At 31.6% G+C, this 18,201-nt stretch overlaps 1 protein-coding gene across 1 annotated transcript in view; it reads right to left on the bottom strand.

Moving 5' to 3' along the window:
- Nucleotides 1-9,963: 9,963 nt before the first annotated feature.
- The window catches only part of LOC106464524 (cGMP-dependent protein kinase, isozyme 2 forms cD5/T2-like), a gene marked incomplete at its 5' end in the record, with an annotated part of 19,923 nt that continues 11,685 nt past the window's right edge, over nucleotides 9,964-18,201 (bottom strand). The window contains 2 exons of the mRNA XM_013924671.2: nucleotides 9,964-10,606; nucleotides 12,602-12,668. Coding sequence (XP_013780125.2) covers nucleotides 10,508-10,606; nucleotides 12,602-12,668 — 166 coding nt within the window. The remainder of the gene's footprint in view (nucleotides 10,607-12,601; nucleotides 12,669-18,201) is intronic.

Genomic DNA, 18,201 nt, shown 5'->3' with positions numbered 1-18,201 from the left:
ATGATATTCACCATCAAGTGCGTTCAAACTTGAAAACGTCTGCTGATTCGATGAAGTTAACTTATGATAAGAGATATACTTAAGTCAGCTTTGTACCAGGAGACAAGGTATGGTTGTATAATCCCAGGAAGACCAAAGGGAAGTCTCCTGAGTTGTCTTCTACATGGGAAGGCCCATATGATATAGTGGATCGTCTCTCAGACGTGACTTTCCGGGTAAGATGTGGTCAGCGAGGTAAGCCAAAAGTGGTGCATGCCAACAGGCTTTGGCGTTATCACGGTCCAGGACATTTCAGTTGGGATGAAGTGAACAAAGGAACAAATGACGCTGCTGAAGACGTGCCACCTGAAGAAGCACGGAAGTACGGAGACGTAACAGCACTTTTACTAAAGAGAGTCCTTTATATTTAAGAGATTGTTGAAGCTGAAGAAGTTAATAAATAAATTAGAAAAACATAGCGTTATACACATAAAACAATCATGCTAGTCTTCTCAGGGCATGTACACTACCAATATGAATGTTAATCATTCCCATTGCAAAATAAGGTTTGGTTAAATCCGTGAAACATCACTTGAACTGCCAGAGTAAAAGATCATGGTCTGCTTTCAAATATTATGTACAACTTTACAGGAATCTTTCCTATGGGAAGACAAATGTGATATCTTAGATTAGATAAATGACCCAGAACAATAGGTAGTTTGCCCCCGAAGAAGAAAGGTTCACCTTTTGAAAGTGCTTGGGTTATGGTTTTCTTATCATTTTGTATCAAGACTTCTTGAACCTAGGTGTTTTTCTGACATTATGAATCTATGTGAAACTAAATACACTTGAATAAATTAAAAAAAAAATGAAAGATGTCTATATTAATAATACAAGAGCATATGGCATGCTAGCATAACACAACAGATACAAATACCCAATGAAACAATAAATAAATTTCATGATAGGATCCTCCTATAGAAACTAACATCAAAACCTGAATTTAACATGACTTCTACCAGAATAATAACAAAAAATTACAATTTTGAAAATATGAAATACACACCATTGAAAAATGAGGTATGTGGTACTCACATAACACAAAGTGGGAAGCCCTTAGAAATGAATAACTAAAGATAGAGCGTATGTTCAGGTTGAAAAAAAAAAGACAAATTCCAAAATAATGCTTAAGTAGCTACACAGTGTTGGTTAACAGATTAAAGTAATAAGTGTTATGTATGCTTAAACGTAAAAATAAATTTACAGTTTTAATAAAAAAATTATTAAAAAACGTTTACATCATAATACATCTTACCCCTTCCTGTGGGCACTCATGATTAACACTAACAGTAAGTACTTGTTAAACAAAAATACAATGTTAGAATGGGAGTCGGGCCTATAAAATATGAATATACGAGTGTTTTGGCTGATGAATATAAAATGGATGAGCATCTAAGTGTCTGTTTTTCTCATCATTTCTTTCAATATAGATGATATAAGGAGGGGCCAGGGGTTATTTTATGTGTAGATTATTTGACATCCTTGAACCAAGTTAGAATTAAACCAAAGGTGATAAGATCTAAATATAGAAAACTGAAAGAAGATAAGGCTCCTAGGTCAGAAAATATTTATCCTCGGATGTTGAAATAAAACAAAAAAGGAAGAGAATTATAAACTGTTAACCTTAACTTAACCAAATGTAATGAGACATGCCAGAAAATTGGAGATTAATCAATGTCACAATTTTTTAAGGGGGGATGGAATAGTGTTCAGTAATTACTGATCATTTAGTATGATTTCAGAATTAGGATATTACTAAAGTCTATGATTAATAAATTCTAAAAGAGCATTTATAGAAGCATCATACTATCACAAATAGTAAGCAGGGATTTAGAAAGAGAAGGTGATGTGTTAAAATATAACTTTTTTTAATGTTACATGTAATCTAGATACAAGTAATGCAATGAATTTAGTGTACTTTCATATTGCTTTACATAACTTTAATTACTCGTACTCTATAGCCTTGCTGAGGATACTCCAGGTGAAGTTGATGAGGAAAGATACATGAACATAGATATTACAAAATCTCTAAGACCTTCTAGACAATGTTTATTAGTTGGTAATAAGGTAAAGAGGATATCAGGTTACATACATATTGTTACGACAGCAGGGGTCACGTGATGAGTATTCTAGAAGATTCACGATAAACGCTAGTGTGTTACGACAGTGGAAGTCAAGTGAATGTGGTAGCACGTGTTGAGAGCCTAGAAGATTCTAGAACAGGCGGTATTATCGTATATAAGTGCGCTAGACAGAGAGAGAGAAAGGGCAGAGAAAGAGCGAGAGTGGGGAACCAAGGACAGCAGTTACGGTTGGCGGGAACTGAGAATAGCAGATACAGAGATGGGAACCATAGTTGCTGACAGGCGGAGATAGAGATGGACAATTGAGTAGGTGTGGTAGAAAGTGAGTGAATTGTTGTGAACTATAGTGTGTGTAACTGTGAAAATTAAGTGTATTGCAAAGTTGTATTGAGGAAGAATAAACAAGTTTTATTTAAGAAAGGACTTGTATCGTAGAAAAATTAACAAACATACAGAGACGTAACAGTATAAATACTGAGAACAAGTCAAAGGAAGCCTTAAATTCACTATATTAGGTGTTGGATAGATCTCATTTGCCATATTGTATTCAGGTTTGGTTATTTTGTCCAGGAAATGATTTTGAATTGTTGGAGGAGATTCAAAGAATAGTTCTCATGATCTTTTCAGATCTGGAGAATCGTATGGGAGCGGTCGAACAATTTACATTTACAGATTCCAAAGCTATAACAATCTTAAAACCTCAATCATGTTCTTTGGAGTCCTTCTTCTCTTCAGCAAAAACATGTCAAAAGAATAACGTTGATGGTAGAGATTGACTGAAAAAGGTTGTGATCATTACGTATGAACTACAAGGATGAAGACAATTAAAATTTAAACCCATGTAAAACTTTTATTTTAAAAACAACTGAAAAGTTTTTAGGTTTGAAGTCATAAAATTGATTTGACTGGAGACAAGAAACTAAGATTTTGTTTAGACTGATAGACATTTTGAATCAAAGATTGGTCTGTTAAAGAAGATGTGTTACCATAACATTAAGCACATTTCTTACAAGAAATTTCATTTGTTATCAACTTCTTTATTGTTCATATTCTTTGAGTTTATAAATCTTACAAATCATAGAACATGTTTAAGCTAAAGTGACTTAAATTTTTAAAATAAATATAATTTTGTTTTATTTTGAGCATTTTTTTAAATGCTAAATAATAACAAGGAATGTTTGACTCACCTTGATGTTTCCCATTTTCTATTACCAATCTACTACAAATTAGGAAGAGACTCTTTTTTCATATACAACCCAATCTCTAAAATATTTATTCAATCTATTCTTAAGGTCCCTAAATGTTGCAACTTTTACTACTCCCAAAGAAAACCTATCAATAGGCCAGTCACACCATTATAAATGTAATAGTGCCTTAACTAGAATAATATTTGAGTTTTTATATCTTAAATGTGTGCCTTCCAGTCTTACTGCCTGAAAGATTTTTATTAAAATGCCCTCTCCTTCCAGCTTTGTCTCTTTCATTCCACCTACAACAAATCACTACTCTTATACTTCCAGTTTTGTCCCTTTCTTTACACCTATAGCAAATCACTACTCCTATTCTTTCATTCTTGTCTCCTTCATTCCATGTACAACAAATTACTATGCCTCTCCTTCCAGCTTTGTCTCTTTCATTCCACCTGCAACAAATCACTACACCTATCCTTCTAGTTTTGTTTCTTTAATTCCACCTACAATGAATCACAACATTGTTATTCCAGCCTTGTCTCTCTTTGAACTCACCTCAAATCAAATTTGGAAGTCCCATTCAAAAACCTTGAGGATTCAGAACATTATGCTGTATGCTAAATGTCATTATGTCTGTATAACTTTGCATGATCCAAACCTGGTCAACAGGACAGTACTTTTTGTCTTGTTTATGAACAGTGCTGATGTATTTTGAATATTTCAAAGACTTACAATTTATAGTAATTTGTTGTAGATGGAATGAAGGAGACAAGAATGGAAGAATAGGAGTAGTGATTTGCTATAGGTGTAAAGAAAGGGACAAAACTGGAAGTATAAGAGTAGTGATTTGTTGTAGGTGGAATGAAAGAGACAAAGCTGGAAGGAAAGGTATAGTAATTTGTTGTAGATAGAATGAAGGGAACAAGAATGGAAGAATAGGAGTAGTGATTTGCTATAGGTGTAAAGAAAGGGACAAAACTGGAAGTATAAGAGTAGTGATTTGTTGTAGGTGGAATGAAAGAGACAAGACTAGAAAGACAGCTGTAGTAATTTGTTGTAGGTGGAATAAAAGAGACATGACTAGAAAGACAGCTGTAGTGATTTGTTGTAGGTGGAATGAAAGAAACAAACTGAAAAATAGGTGAGCGATTTGTTGTAGGTGCAATAAAAGAGACAAGACTAGAAAGACAGCTGTAGTGATTTGTTGTAGGTGGAATGAAAAATACAAAGCTGGAAGGATAGGTTTAGTGGCTTGTTGTAGGTACAATAAAAGAGATGAAGCTGGAAGGAGTTGTGTAATGATTTTTTGTAAGTAGAATGGATGAGAGAAAGCTGGAATGATAGGTGAGTGGTTTTTTTGTGGTTGAATGAAAGAGACAAGAGCTGCAGTGATTTGTTGTAGGTGGAATGAAAGAAACAAAACTGGAAGAATTAGAGTAGTGATTTGTTATAGTTGTAATAAAAGAGACAAAACTTGAAGAATAGGTGTAGAGACTTGTTGTAGGTGTAATGAAAGAGAGAAAGCTAGAAGGATAGGTGTAGTATTTTGCTGTAGGTGGAATGAAAGAGACAAAGCTGAAAGGATAGGTGTAGTAGTTTTTTCAGGTGGAATGAAAAAGATAATGCTGGAAGGATAAGTGTAGTGATTTATTGTAAGTGGAATAAAAAAACAATCTGGAAGGATAGGTGTAGTGATGTGTTATAGATGGAATGAAAGAGACAAAGCTGAAAGGATAGGTGTAGTGATGTGTTATAGATGGAATGAAAGAGACAAGACTGGAAGAATATATGTAGTGGTGTGTTGTAAGTGGAATGAAAGAGACAAAGCTGGAAGGATAGGTGTAGTGATTTGTTATAGGTGGAATGAAAGAGACAAGACTGGAAGGATAGGTGTAGTGATTTGCTGTAGGTGGAATGAAAGAGACAAGACTGGAAGAATATATGTAGTGGTGTGTTGTAAGTGGAATGAAAGAAACAAAAATGGAAGGATAGGTGTAGCGATTTGTTATAGGTGGAATGAAGGAGATAAGACTCGAAGGACTGATGTATTGATTTGTAGTTGGTGGAATGAAATATGAAGCATGGTGTGAAGACTTTATTAAAGATGAAAATAAATGAATAAATTACAAGTTGGTTGATCATTTGGTACATCACTGTGAAACTATTGTGTTATGATTAGAGTTAAAAAATAAAATGAATTGTATTAAAATTAAAAGTGAAGGGAGGAAAACAGTATTTAAATAATAGAAAATGAAAAATAAACTTTACTTGGAATTAAGTTGAACAAACATTATTTGGCTGTTTAATAAAAAAATTGAACCACAGATGTGATTTTACAGCAAGTCCCAACTTTCTCAAAACAAAAACAAATGTGGCTGAAAATGTCAAAACTGTCTTGACAATTCCGATTTTCTCTGTAGCTGACCAATCAGAAAATCGAATAAGGAATGTTTAAATATATTTCTGCTATGTGTGACAGTTATGGAGTAGTTCTATACACACAAGGTAATTCAGGTCACTATCTCATTAAACAGTAAACAGCTTCCTTGAATGAATCTTGCCTTAGAAAGTAATACCTAGAGTTGAACTGGCACATGAACTGTAGTATGTTCCAAGTGGCATACTTAAAAAAAATTAACACATTTTGCAAATATGAAAAATAGATTATTTGTTTGTAATTAAGCACAAAGCTACACAATGAGCTATCTGTGCTCTGCCCATCATGAGTATCAAAACCCGATTTCTAGCATTGTAAAGAGTGAGGTATATGGTATTTACATGCCATATACTAGAATTTTATATGCTGAAAAAATTTTGAAAATATATTACATTTAGAATATTGTGTTCTGTCTTGGGCTCCTTACCTTAGGAAAGACATTGAATTGTTGGAAATGATTCAGGGAAGGCTTACTAGAATGGTGCCTGGGATGGAGGGGTTGTCAAGGGAGATGATAAAATTTGTCCCAGTAATTATAGACCCATTCGTTTTACATCAGTTGTGGGTAAAGTTTTAGAAAATCTGATAAAAGTTGCTTTTCAAAGTTATTTAACAAAGTTTAGAATTTTATTGGATAGACAACAAATCTTTTCACATTCTTTCAAATTGTTTTCTCTTGAAAAAAAAACGAGTTGTTAGGTGGGGATGTGATTGAGGTGTTTAAGATTGTAAAGAGAATTGATAGTGTTGATAATCATCTTTTTTCATACTTAACAGTGAGAATAGTAGGGCTAGGGGACACAAATATAAATTTTAGCAGTGTAGGAGACTAGGAGTCATCTTCAGCTAAGACAGTTTTATTTTTCTAACAAGATGGTTGGCCTTTGAAATGGATTGCCTTTGGATGTTGTGAAGGCAGTAAATTTAAGAGATTTTAAGAGAAAGCTTGATAACTATTTTAATGATAAGGGCTGGCTTTAAGATTTTTCTAAAATTTTTTTGTAAATACTTTTAGTTTAGTTTAGAAGATGTAACAGCCAAGATGGACCAATAGGTCCCATGTTGTCCTTATACATTATGTTATAATATGTTAAAAGATATCAAATGCATTTTTCAGTTGTATTGATCAAAATGTAGCAGATTTAAACAGAGGGTAAAGTTAGATATTGTATATTGTAATCAAAATCTAATGATAATGAAAATTTCACATCATGTTTTTGTGGATTCTGCAAAAGACAAGTAGATACACTTAAGCATAATGGTTTTTGGTAATAGAATTAAGAACTACATTAGGTAAACATTTATAGAAAACAGTATCAATGTAAGTATGAATAATTTATATTTCTTTAGATAAAGGTGCATGAGGAAGCATTGAATTTATTTGTATATTAAAAACGAATTATACTTATGATGAAAAATACAATTCTACTATTCCTGAAGTATCTTTTAAAGTATCTAAATGTAAAGTAAACATAATCAAATAATTCGAGTGAAAGGAAAAATGAATTATAATGAAACATTAGTGAAATTTCAATGAAATATTGAAACAAGTTTTTGTAAGATGGTTGCTAAATGTTGTTTCCTTTTCTTTTCTAGGATTTTGTTACATAAATAAATAAAAAGAATAAAGTACTGAATTCTGAACAATTAATCAAATTTATAAAAGTTTTTATACCAAAGTCTAATTAATTGTTAAATTCATCGTGGTAAATAAACCAACATGATATGTTCAATATTGTATAAATTACAACCAATGTAGCAGTTTTTGAAAGTTTTGGATGTCATTCCTTTTAAATATATAACTCAAAGTAAAATATCAAAACCTCAATTCATATACAGACTTCTTATGGTCCATGGAAAGGAAGTTATGGATCTCTGTGTTGTTTCATAAATTAAAACTGACTGTAGTTTTGGTGGATATCTCACTTTCACTAATGGATGGCTTTTGAAACAAGGATTAGATAACTAATGATTACATTCTACTTATGAAGTATCAGGAAATAGAAAAATATATGAAAAAAGTCAACTGAACAAATGAAATTAAGTAAACAAATAGAATATAAATCTAGTTTATAGTTTAAATGTTTAGATTCATATATGTTTTAAAATGTACAAATGATGTGTAACATGTCTTATGCGTTACCTATCATAAACTAAATTTCAAAGTCACAAGGAGTTGAGGGATAGATACCAATCTAAAATTAAGCCATTGCATCATTATTACACTAAAAGTCTAAACAACAAAATGTTTCAACAGTTATTTCACCTAGGATGTTAGTCTTAGTCTCAGTTTTTCGTATAAGGTCTTAATAAAAGACTTCAAACACACAGACTTTTAAAGATTGTATCAAAGCAAACTGAACAATAGTATAATTACTATAAATTTCTTTATGGTAAAATGTAGATGTGATATGCCTTGAGTCTACTTAATTAAGTCTAGACTAAAAGTGATATTTACCAAAAATGGATATTTTAATATCAAGATATCATTTACAAACATCTATCATACAAAAAATATACTGAAAATCCTTTTATATAATGCATATTATAACTTATCAGGATATTAAAAAATAACTGGGACTAAGCACAAGAGTATATCCTCTGATCGCTTCAAGGTCTGTAAAAATATTGGAGCTAAGGAAACAATGCTATAGATAATTATATCTTGATACACATTGCTCCACCTAAGTATTTTACAGTGCACATTAATAGCCTGCATGGATAACAACTCAAGTAAGTACTCTTCTTTACTTATTTATTTAATTATTCAGTTTATAAAAAGAAGTTTTGTGGTATTTATCTGTTGTTTTTCACAATCTTTGTAAAATATAATTGTTCGATATACAATACTGTTTAGTTTAAGAGTTATTATTTAGTTTATTTGGTAATTTAATATTTAATGATTATTTACTCTTCATAAGAAGAGTTAAAAGTAATTATTTTGAAGGTGATAGTTATCACAAGTTTGGTTGAGTAATGCAGTAAGAGTCGTACATTGTGTGTGTGGTTCAATTGCTGTAGTATTGTTGATGCCAAGTTACTCGAATCTTCAGTATTCTTCTTGTTACCTAAAGTGAATATTGTTATGATATAGCATCCCCTGTGTAGTTTATAGAAAATTCGAGGCCTCAGTGAACAAAGTAAAAAAATATAGGTAACCAAGTAAGCAAAAGTAGAGAAAAAGTGAAATAGAAAGAAAAGTTCAGTCAGAAAAAAGTTTGAAAATGTGAAGTTAGTGGGTGTGTGAGTGAATAGCCATAACAGGTGATATTTTAAAGTGAGTTTCACAGTTTAATAAAGATAAGGAGAATAATTTGTCTTGTCAAAGGGTGTTCTAAACTAATTGAAACCGTCTGTGTGGACTTTGACGAAAAGGATACAATTATTTCAATTTCAAGATATAACTGTGGTAACCTACAGAATAATGTAAGTGAATCTATCGCAGATTGTACAGTAAGAAAAAAAGTAGAGAAAAATAGTTCGTCTTGACAATTGGATTCTAAAGTAATTGAATCAGCCTGAGTGAACTTTTGGCAAGAAAAGAGAATTATTTAGAGCTTTAGATACGACTGTGATATCCTATAGTGTAAAGAATTTTGTACAAACGTTTTGAATATATCATTTTAAAACAAGTGGATTGTGTGCTGTCCGTTTATTGTTAGAAATTATGGCCAACAAACCACAGACACCTACTGTAAAGAATCCCAGCCCACACATGTACTTAAAACTCTGACAATGATTTATGATACACTTTACTAATACAGGATTTAAAGATCAGATTTAACTGCATGATCATTGTGTTAAGTGTTATATTTATGTGAAGTTAGCATCATAATAAAAATTATTATTCTATTACACCATTATATTTTGTATTAGTTCATATTATCAATTCTGTATTATAATTATTATTAATATCCCATTATTAACTTACAGAAAATTCAATCATTATCACTGAAAACACCGTATCAATCATAATATAAATTCAATTAAAACTTCATCTCTTAAACAAAAGAAATAAAAACGTTTTAATTGAAGCTAAATATACTATGGCATAATAAATGAATTGTTAAAGACAACTTTTTTCTATATAACATATAATAGCGGCAATAAATTTGTAACCTTAAGAATTAACTGTCAAATATTTAGAGATTTTCATGAAAAAAGGAATATTAATTCTCAACTAGGAATAAACAAGTTAAAACTGTTTATAAAAAGTTATACTTTCAAAATGTTTAAATGAAAATTGTACACTTATTGAAAGTTATTCCATTACTTCTGTTATCTATTACAATATCATTCCTCATTCTACATTTGAAAACAGTCATAAACAAAAATTGCTAAGGTACTTACTACAAGTAAAATGTTCTTTCACAACATCTAAATTTTATTTCATAATGACAGAAATAGGTATTTTTATCTATCTACAGTCATTTACTTTTGTACTACAGCAAGTGATCTATCTCATATAAAACAACCCTCTTTTTGTTAAGTACTATTTTATTGCTCCAAGATAAAAATGAAAGTATGAAGAATTAAAATTCAAAGCAACTATTTCATACTGATTTTAGTTTTGCTTAGAATTTTAATTAACTGTGAAATTCTCAGTCTTACATACTTCCAGAAATAATTTTCAATAATGTAACTGCAAAATACATTCTTATGAAGATAGGGATTTAGCAGTTGAGATCTTAGCTTTCTTCTAGCACCTCTGAATAAAAAAAAATATATTTCTTAAAATTTGTTTTAAGATATATTGCTTAAAAGTTAACATCCCAGCCAGAATTGTCATCTGGTGCTGGGCATTTCATGTCGTGTGGATATTGGTCAAAGTTGCTGATATCTACTGCATTCTGGACCTGTGTGAAGTCAGGAAGTAAAAACATATAGATTAATTCATCTTATAAAAGCTTTGCTAACATTATATAATTCAATTATTCTGGTTTTTGGTTCAAGAAATGCTTGTAAAAACTACCAGTACCCAAAAGTTATTTATGAATTTTGTTTCCCGACATGTGGAGTTGCCTATGTTAGTTTCACCCTCAGAAAACTTAGTGAGTGTTTAAAAGAACACACTAATGGCCAAACTTAGAGGTCTAACTATCTAAAAAACATCACCTCCCTTGACTACAAGCATGACATTAGGACACAGATTATTTAAACAAATAAAAAAATTTATTGAACACAGAAGCTCCAACAGCTAAACTGAAAGAAAATAAACAAAATTATATATTGTTGAAACTACATGTTTTAACCTAACTTTACTCTTCATCATTTAGCTATATTTTATCATCCAGAGAGTTGCCAAAAGTCGTAATATAACCACTACATGAAATGGACCCGCACTTTGAACTACATTGCTTTGAGTGTTAGAAGACTGGGACAGTTAGTGTCTACTTTTATGGGAAATATTTTGAGATGCTCCCTTCCAGTTTCATGCATTCTTCCATAGTCATTGGCCATTGATAAGGTTTCACACATATTAGTAAAACTATATCGGTGGGGCTGAGGACTAGTTCATTGGATCAAAAAATAGCTGACATGTGTTAGAAAACAAAAAAAGTTGTTACTAGTGAAAACCAGACCAACTAGACCTTTATCATTAGTGGTTTGCCTCAGGGGGTCAGTGTTGGGTCTTGCTTTTCTTATTCACATTAATGATATAGAGAGAGGCATAATCAGATCAGTAAAGTTTGATGAAGATATCATATGTGTGGGTATTTCCAGTGGTATTGAAGATGTTGTGGTCTACAGAATAACTTTAAACAATTGTAAAGTTGGACAAACAGTTGGCAAATGACTTAATTATAGTAAGTGCAAGATTATGCCTTTGAATTATCATAATTTAAACTAAACATCTGATATAGACTGGAACCCACTCAATATAATGAGTTGCTACTGGCATTAATGGAAGATAGCACCTTACAAGAGTTTAAAAAAGGAAACAATGATTTTCTGAAAAATAAAAGTGGGGGGGCTTAATTTTTATTTATTTCTCAAGAGTGTGTGTGTAGACACAACTTTGAAGGACCAAATGGTCCCTTGTTGCTCAGTTCCTATGCTATGTTAATGTTACAAAGTTATTTAAGTACCAAGTACTGTACAGGGAATGAGAGGACACTGAAAAAGTTTTTAACTGCTCAACCACTTCAATAAACTTATGCCAGTGACTTTGAATTAAAAAGTATGAACAAAAATTTTAAAAAATAAAGAAAAAGGTATTTATTTTCTAACATTAAAAAGATTTTTTTTTCTTTGAATACTGCTAACTGCACTTTAAAGATGAAGGCTTACATGTGTAAGCTATTAATTAATTGACTAAAAGCTTTGAAATATATGATTTATTTGAGTTGTGGGATTATACTCAGTGTTACACTTCTAAAGATAAGTATGGGAGTGAGGTTTTGTTACTATATTTCCTTAAAATCTTAAGTCAACCATCATAAATTTTAAATGTTATCTCAATGGAACATGATAAAAAGGTTCTTTTTTCCCACAAATTACTACATTTATTACATACTGTTCACTACCAGTGGAATCCACATATCGCATCATATTGGGTAATGTTATATTTTTGCCTGTTATACACTTAATGTGAGATATACAAACTGTGTGAAAGCATTCATTTTTTTATGCAAAATACATAGGAAACCCCAGAAGTAATTTTTGGGGTAGACTGCAATAATGATGATATTTTTATCAAACTTTTTTTGTGTGAGTCATGTAATAAAAAAACATGAACCTGTAGGCAATTTAGTGCATAAGTAGCTTAGAAAAATGTGTTTAAAATTCAAGACACATCAGTAATTCTAGAGTTAAAAAACCTGACACATAAACTATTTATTATTACATACCTGTGGTATAATAGGTGGTGTCAGTGTCCTTAATCGTAATCCTTCCCAGTTGAAGCCATCAAACCACCTTCAAAAATAAGTGAGAACCTTTATTTTGATTGTATTGTGTTTTTTAACATAAGGAATGAAACAGTAACCCAAAGAAATGCATAATTAACATTTAGTACACATGAAGATAAAATAAAAAAAATATTTGAAAAATGTAAAATGATCAAAAGCTCAACAAAAATAAGTGTACATACACATAAACTTGTATACTCCAAACAGGAGTGAAATATATATGAAATTGAGAAAATTAAAAGGATTTAAATAAATTTGGTAAATTAGTTCCAGTAAAATACTCTTTAAAGATTAAAGTATGAAATTCATGAAATTTATAGAGTACTATTTCTAACCCTTTAGGCAAATTTATAAATAAATTTGATATGCTATATAAAATCTTTATATATTTACATAACTGTTCTACTGAGCAACAGATTTAAGCCTTTGGCTTGTGCAGATGAGGAACTATTCAAGGGAAGGAAAACAAAAGAGAGATCTCGAGAGAAGGATGTGAATGATAAACTTAATTAGATTATAGTTATAGGTGATTCTATGACAAGTCATGTGGATAGGATAGTCTGTTGGGTAAATAGGGAGAAAATAATTAGATTATGCTACCCACAGGCATGGATGGAGGATATAACTGATGGAGAAAAGACATAATAAAGGGGACTAACAATCATGCAGTTTTGGTTGTGGATGTAGGGGCTAAAAATGTAGAGAAAGGAAGATCAGAGGAGCTAATTGATAAGTACAAAAGGTTGATAAAGACATTTAAATAAAAGGGCCATAACTTAATTGTTATAAGAATACTTCTGAGAATTAATTGTGGGGGTGAAATTATAAGTAAGTCACTAGGGCTGAATACTAGGCTTAGGTTAATATTGTTGCATCAGCGAGGTCACGTGGCTAGTGTCACGCCACTTCTTTCTCGAACCTTCCTAGATTGGGGGGTAGTCTGGTATATATAGAATGGTGACAGCATGGCGGGACATTGTGTAGGTAGTGAGTAATTGATTTGCAGTCACAGTTCGTTCGTTATAGTGTTTGTTTTAGCGCAAATGTTGAAATTACGTGTATCGTAAAGTTATATTCGGAAAGAATAAACCAGTTTTATTAAGTAAGGACTTGTGTCGCTAAAGTTTGGTCGGAACGAAGTTACGGAAAACTAATTAACAAACGGAGACATAACAATATTTAAGGATGAGTAGATTGGCTGGTTGGACTTGTGAGATCAGTTTAATGGGAGAAGGAAGCTTTTTGGAATGGGTGATTTACATTTAAATAGGGTAGGGGCTGGCTTGTTTGCAAGGGCTATTAACTCAGCTGTAAAGGAAGTTTTAAACTAGGACTAGACAGTGGTAATCGAGGGCCAGAATAAACTAAGTGCAAAAAAAATAAGATGTAGAGAAAAGTTTAGCATAGGAAATGGGTATAGAAGTAGTTCTAAGGGTAGGCTTAATTGTTACTATTCTAATGCTAGAAGTATAAGAAATAAAATAAATGACTTTAGAGCACTGGTAGGAATAGAAGAATCTGATTTAATGGGAATAACTGAAACATGGTTAAATATAAACAATTTTGATGACAGAAATTTTTTTGAAATACAGGGTTATAGGTTATTTAATAGGGATAGAGTACTAAAGAGAGGGGGAGGAGTGGCTTTATATGTAAAATGTGAGTTACATCCTGTTGAAGTTGAGGATATCAAAGATAATAGCAAGGATATTGAATCCATTTGGGTTTATATTAACAGATATAAAGAGAAAAGGCTTTCAGTGGGAATTTGTTGCAGACCATTAGAAAATACTGATGAAATTAATGAGAAACTTTTACAGTGAGGTTAAGATTTCAGCTGTTAATGAGATTGTAATTATAAGTGACTTTAATTCTAAGCACATAAACTGGGAAATATTACAGTCAAACTATGAGAGAAAAAAGTGATCATTGCTTTATTAGATTCAATGTTTTCCTGAATATGGAGATCAGGAATAATGATATTTTAGTTACAAATTTCAAAAATGTAAATTCTGAAGGGATTGACAAGAATTATGTGTTGTGAATTGGGCAGCTGAGTTATTTGGAGACACTGATCAAATGTAGAAAATTTTTAAATACATTAGAACCTCAACATTAAGTGCACCCTTCTGACTGCATCCAAATGCCCTCTATACCAAGGTGCCCTTAATATCAAAAATGAGCCATGCTAAACTGGATCCCATATTGACTGTACTAAGTTTCTAAATTTTAAGGTCCCCCATTTTGTTTGGTGTATGCATTTAAAGCCATTTTGTTACATGTATGTAAGCAGCATTTTTGTGTATACTGTGAAAATATTAAATAAATGGAGCAAAGAAATATGTTTTTTAAATTTATTTCTATTCCATAGGTATGAAAATAAATGTACATGTAAAAAGTTACCATGCATTTGTACATCACACACATTGGGTCATTAGCACAAATATGTACATGTATAATAAACTTATACTCTTATTCTTTCCATCATTAGTTATGTGTTTACTTTGTAAAAACATCTTTATTAGATGATTGTTTGTCATATTTACACTGATGATGTTGCAATTGACCCTCATGAGTCATGAAAATGTCTGACAAACCTCACCCAAGTGCAAATTGTTTTAATATGATACTCTCGAGAGCAACAAAGCATGTGCACAGAAATAAGCTGACTTGACTCCTGCTCCAAAAACACGATGTGGAATTTATCAGCTTATGTATCCTACAGTGTTTACTGCAAGAATTCCTCAGAGTAATAAGATTGCACTTTGAATCTGTGAAAACGTTTACTACAGTATATGGTTCAGAGCCGATCCAATAAACATTGCAAGTGTTTGAATATTGGTCATCCTTCTGGGATGTTTGGAATTTAGTAGTATATATATATATATATATATATATATATACATGTATACCATACAGGCATACAAAGATATTTGTGCATGTAGTCATAAAATCCTGTTTCCCTTTCAGCAAACTTATTCATCATCCACTAAATACTCTTTATTCATAAATGCTTAAAATTTAGTTATTTTTATTAAAACATAAAAGAATAAATAAAAATACTTCAAAAATAAAGATTTTGAGTACTTACAGTGTTTTGAGTAATAGTACAGTTATTTAATAAAGTTTTATAGAGAATGAGACTAAAGACACTGCTTTTAATCCAGAACACTGAGGTGTACGTTAGTGCAAGATTTATTTCCGTTACAAATAATAGAAAAAGGAAAGAGACTGAAAAGGTCTGCCCATTGTTTCAAGGTGCCTCTTAATTGAGGTTCTACTGTTACAGTCAAACTATGAGAGAGAAAGGTTTTTGGAAACTGTTTAAAATGGTTTTCTTCACCAATTGGTCAAGGAAACTACTAGAAACAATGATATTTTAGATTTATTATTAACTTCTAATATAAAAATGGTTCAGAGAGTGGAAACTGGGAAACATCTGGGTACAATTGACCATTGCTTTATTAGGTTCGATATTTTGCTACATATGAAGATCAGGAATAATGATATTATGGTTACAAATGTTAAAAAAGCAAATTTTGAAGGGATGTGACAAGAATTATCTGTTGTGAATTGGGCAGCTGAGTTATTTGGAGACACTAATCAAATGTGGAAAATTTTTAAATATTCAAGATAAACATATTCCTTATAGATAGTAATAGGTGGCTGCAAATAAATATCAAGGTTGGTTCAAAAAGGGTAAAAGGGCTAAAATATGAAAAAACATCTCAAGTTTAAGAAATTTAAATTGACTGGTTTGATGGAAGATTTAGAAGATCATAGAATATCAAGGAAGTTTGTCAAATATGAAATTAGGACATCAAAAAGGATGTATGAAAAACGATTGGTTGAAAATGTAGAAATTGACAGAAAGGATTACTTTAAATACATTAAGGGTAAAAAAAATGTTTGGATGGGGTAAGAGTTTTGAGGGATGATGAAGGCTCATATCTGATCATTATTAGATGGATGGGTTATTAAATTCTGTTTTTTTTTATTCAGTTTTTACTAATGAAAATTTAAGCAATATTCCTCATCTTGAACAGTTGATAGATGGAAACAAGATCGAACAAGATGATCACGTTAGTTCTTATCTTGTTAAGAAAAATTGGTAAGTTTAAAGAATAATATAAGGCTCCTGGGCCAGATAATATTTCCCCAAGGGTTTTGAAGGAGGATAAGGATTAGATATGTGAGCCACGTGCTACTGTTTTCTATAAGTCCTTGAATAATAGGAAGGTGCCAGAGGATTGGAAGTTGGTTAATGTTATTCGTTGTTTTCAAGAAAGGTGATAAAAATTGTCCCAGTAACTATAAGCCTATAAGTCTTACATCAATTGTGGGAAAAGTTCTGGAAAGTCTGATAAAAAATGCTTTGTAAAGTCATTTAATAAAGTTTATAATGTTATTGTATAGCCAACATGGTTTCACTAAGGGAAAATCTTGCTTTACACATCTTTTGACATTCTTTGAACAGGTTACTGCTTATGTAGGTGAGGATAAGAGTATAGATTTGGTATATCTGGATTTACAAAAAGCATTTGACAAGATGCCACATAAAAGGCCTGTAAAAATTATCTCTATAGGTTTGGGAGATAGGTTAGTTAATTGGATAGAAGAGTGGCTGAATGGAAGGAACAATAGGGTTGTTATAAATGGAGTTCAGTCAAAGTGGATTAATGTCACAAGTGAGGTACCTCAGGGCTCAGTCTTAGGATCTTTGCTCTTTTTGATTTACATCAATGACACATATATAATGGAATGGTCAATAAATTACTTAAATTTTCTTGATTATATTAGTGTCTTCGATGTTGCTCGCTGTAAGGAGGATGCTGCTGATTTACAAAAGGATTTAAATAATTTAGTGAGTTTGGCAAATAAATGGCAAATGGATTTCAATTATAATAAATACAAAATAATGCATGTGGTTTATCATAATTTGAATTATAAATATAATTTGGATGAGAGTAACCTTAACAGCATCATGAAAGAAAGGGATCTAGGTGTGATAGATGATCAGCCTCAAAAGCCATCTAAGCAGTATGCTGTTGCTAGTGGTAGGGCAAATGGGATTTTAGGTAGTATCTACAGAAATATTGAATACAAGTCTAAAGAGGTTATAATTTCATTGTACAAGTCACTGGTTAGGCTACATTTGAAATATTATGTTCAATCTTGGGCACTTTACCTTAGAAAAGACACTGAATTGTTCAAAAGGGTTCAGAGAAAGGTTACAAGAATGGTGCCTGGGATGGAGAGGTTGTCATATGAGGAGAGGTTAAGATTTCTGAAATTGTTTTATTTTGAAAAAAGAAGAGTTAGAGGGGATCTCATTGAAGTGTTTAAGATTGTTAGGGGAATTGATGGTGTTGATGCATCATCTTTTTTCATACTTAACAATCAGAATAGTAGGACTAGGCGACAAAAATATCTATTTTGGCATGGTAGGAGTCATCTTCAGCTAAGTTTCTTTGTTTGTTTTGAATTTTGCGCAAAGCTACACGAGGGCTATCTGCGCTAGCCGTCCCTAATTTAGCAGT

The sequence above is a fragment of the Limulus polyphemus genome, unplaced genomic scaffold, assembly GCF_000517525.1.
Source record: "Limulus polyphemus unplaced genomic scaffold, Limulus_polyphemus-2.1.2 Scaffold1676, whole genome shotgun sequence".
Taxonomy (NCBI): domain Eukaryota; kingdom Metazoa; phylum Arthropoda; class Merostomata; order Xiphosura; family Limulidae; genus Limulus; species Limulus polyphemus.
The sequence above is the reverse complement of the archived record's forward strand: the minus strand, read 5'-3'. Positions and strand labels throughout refer to the sequence as shown.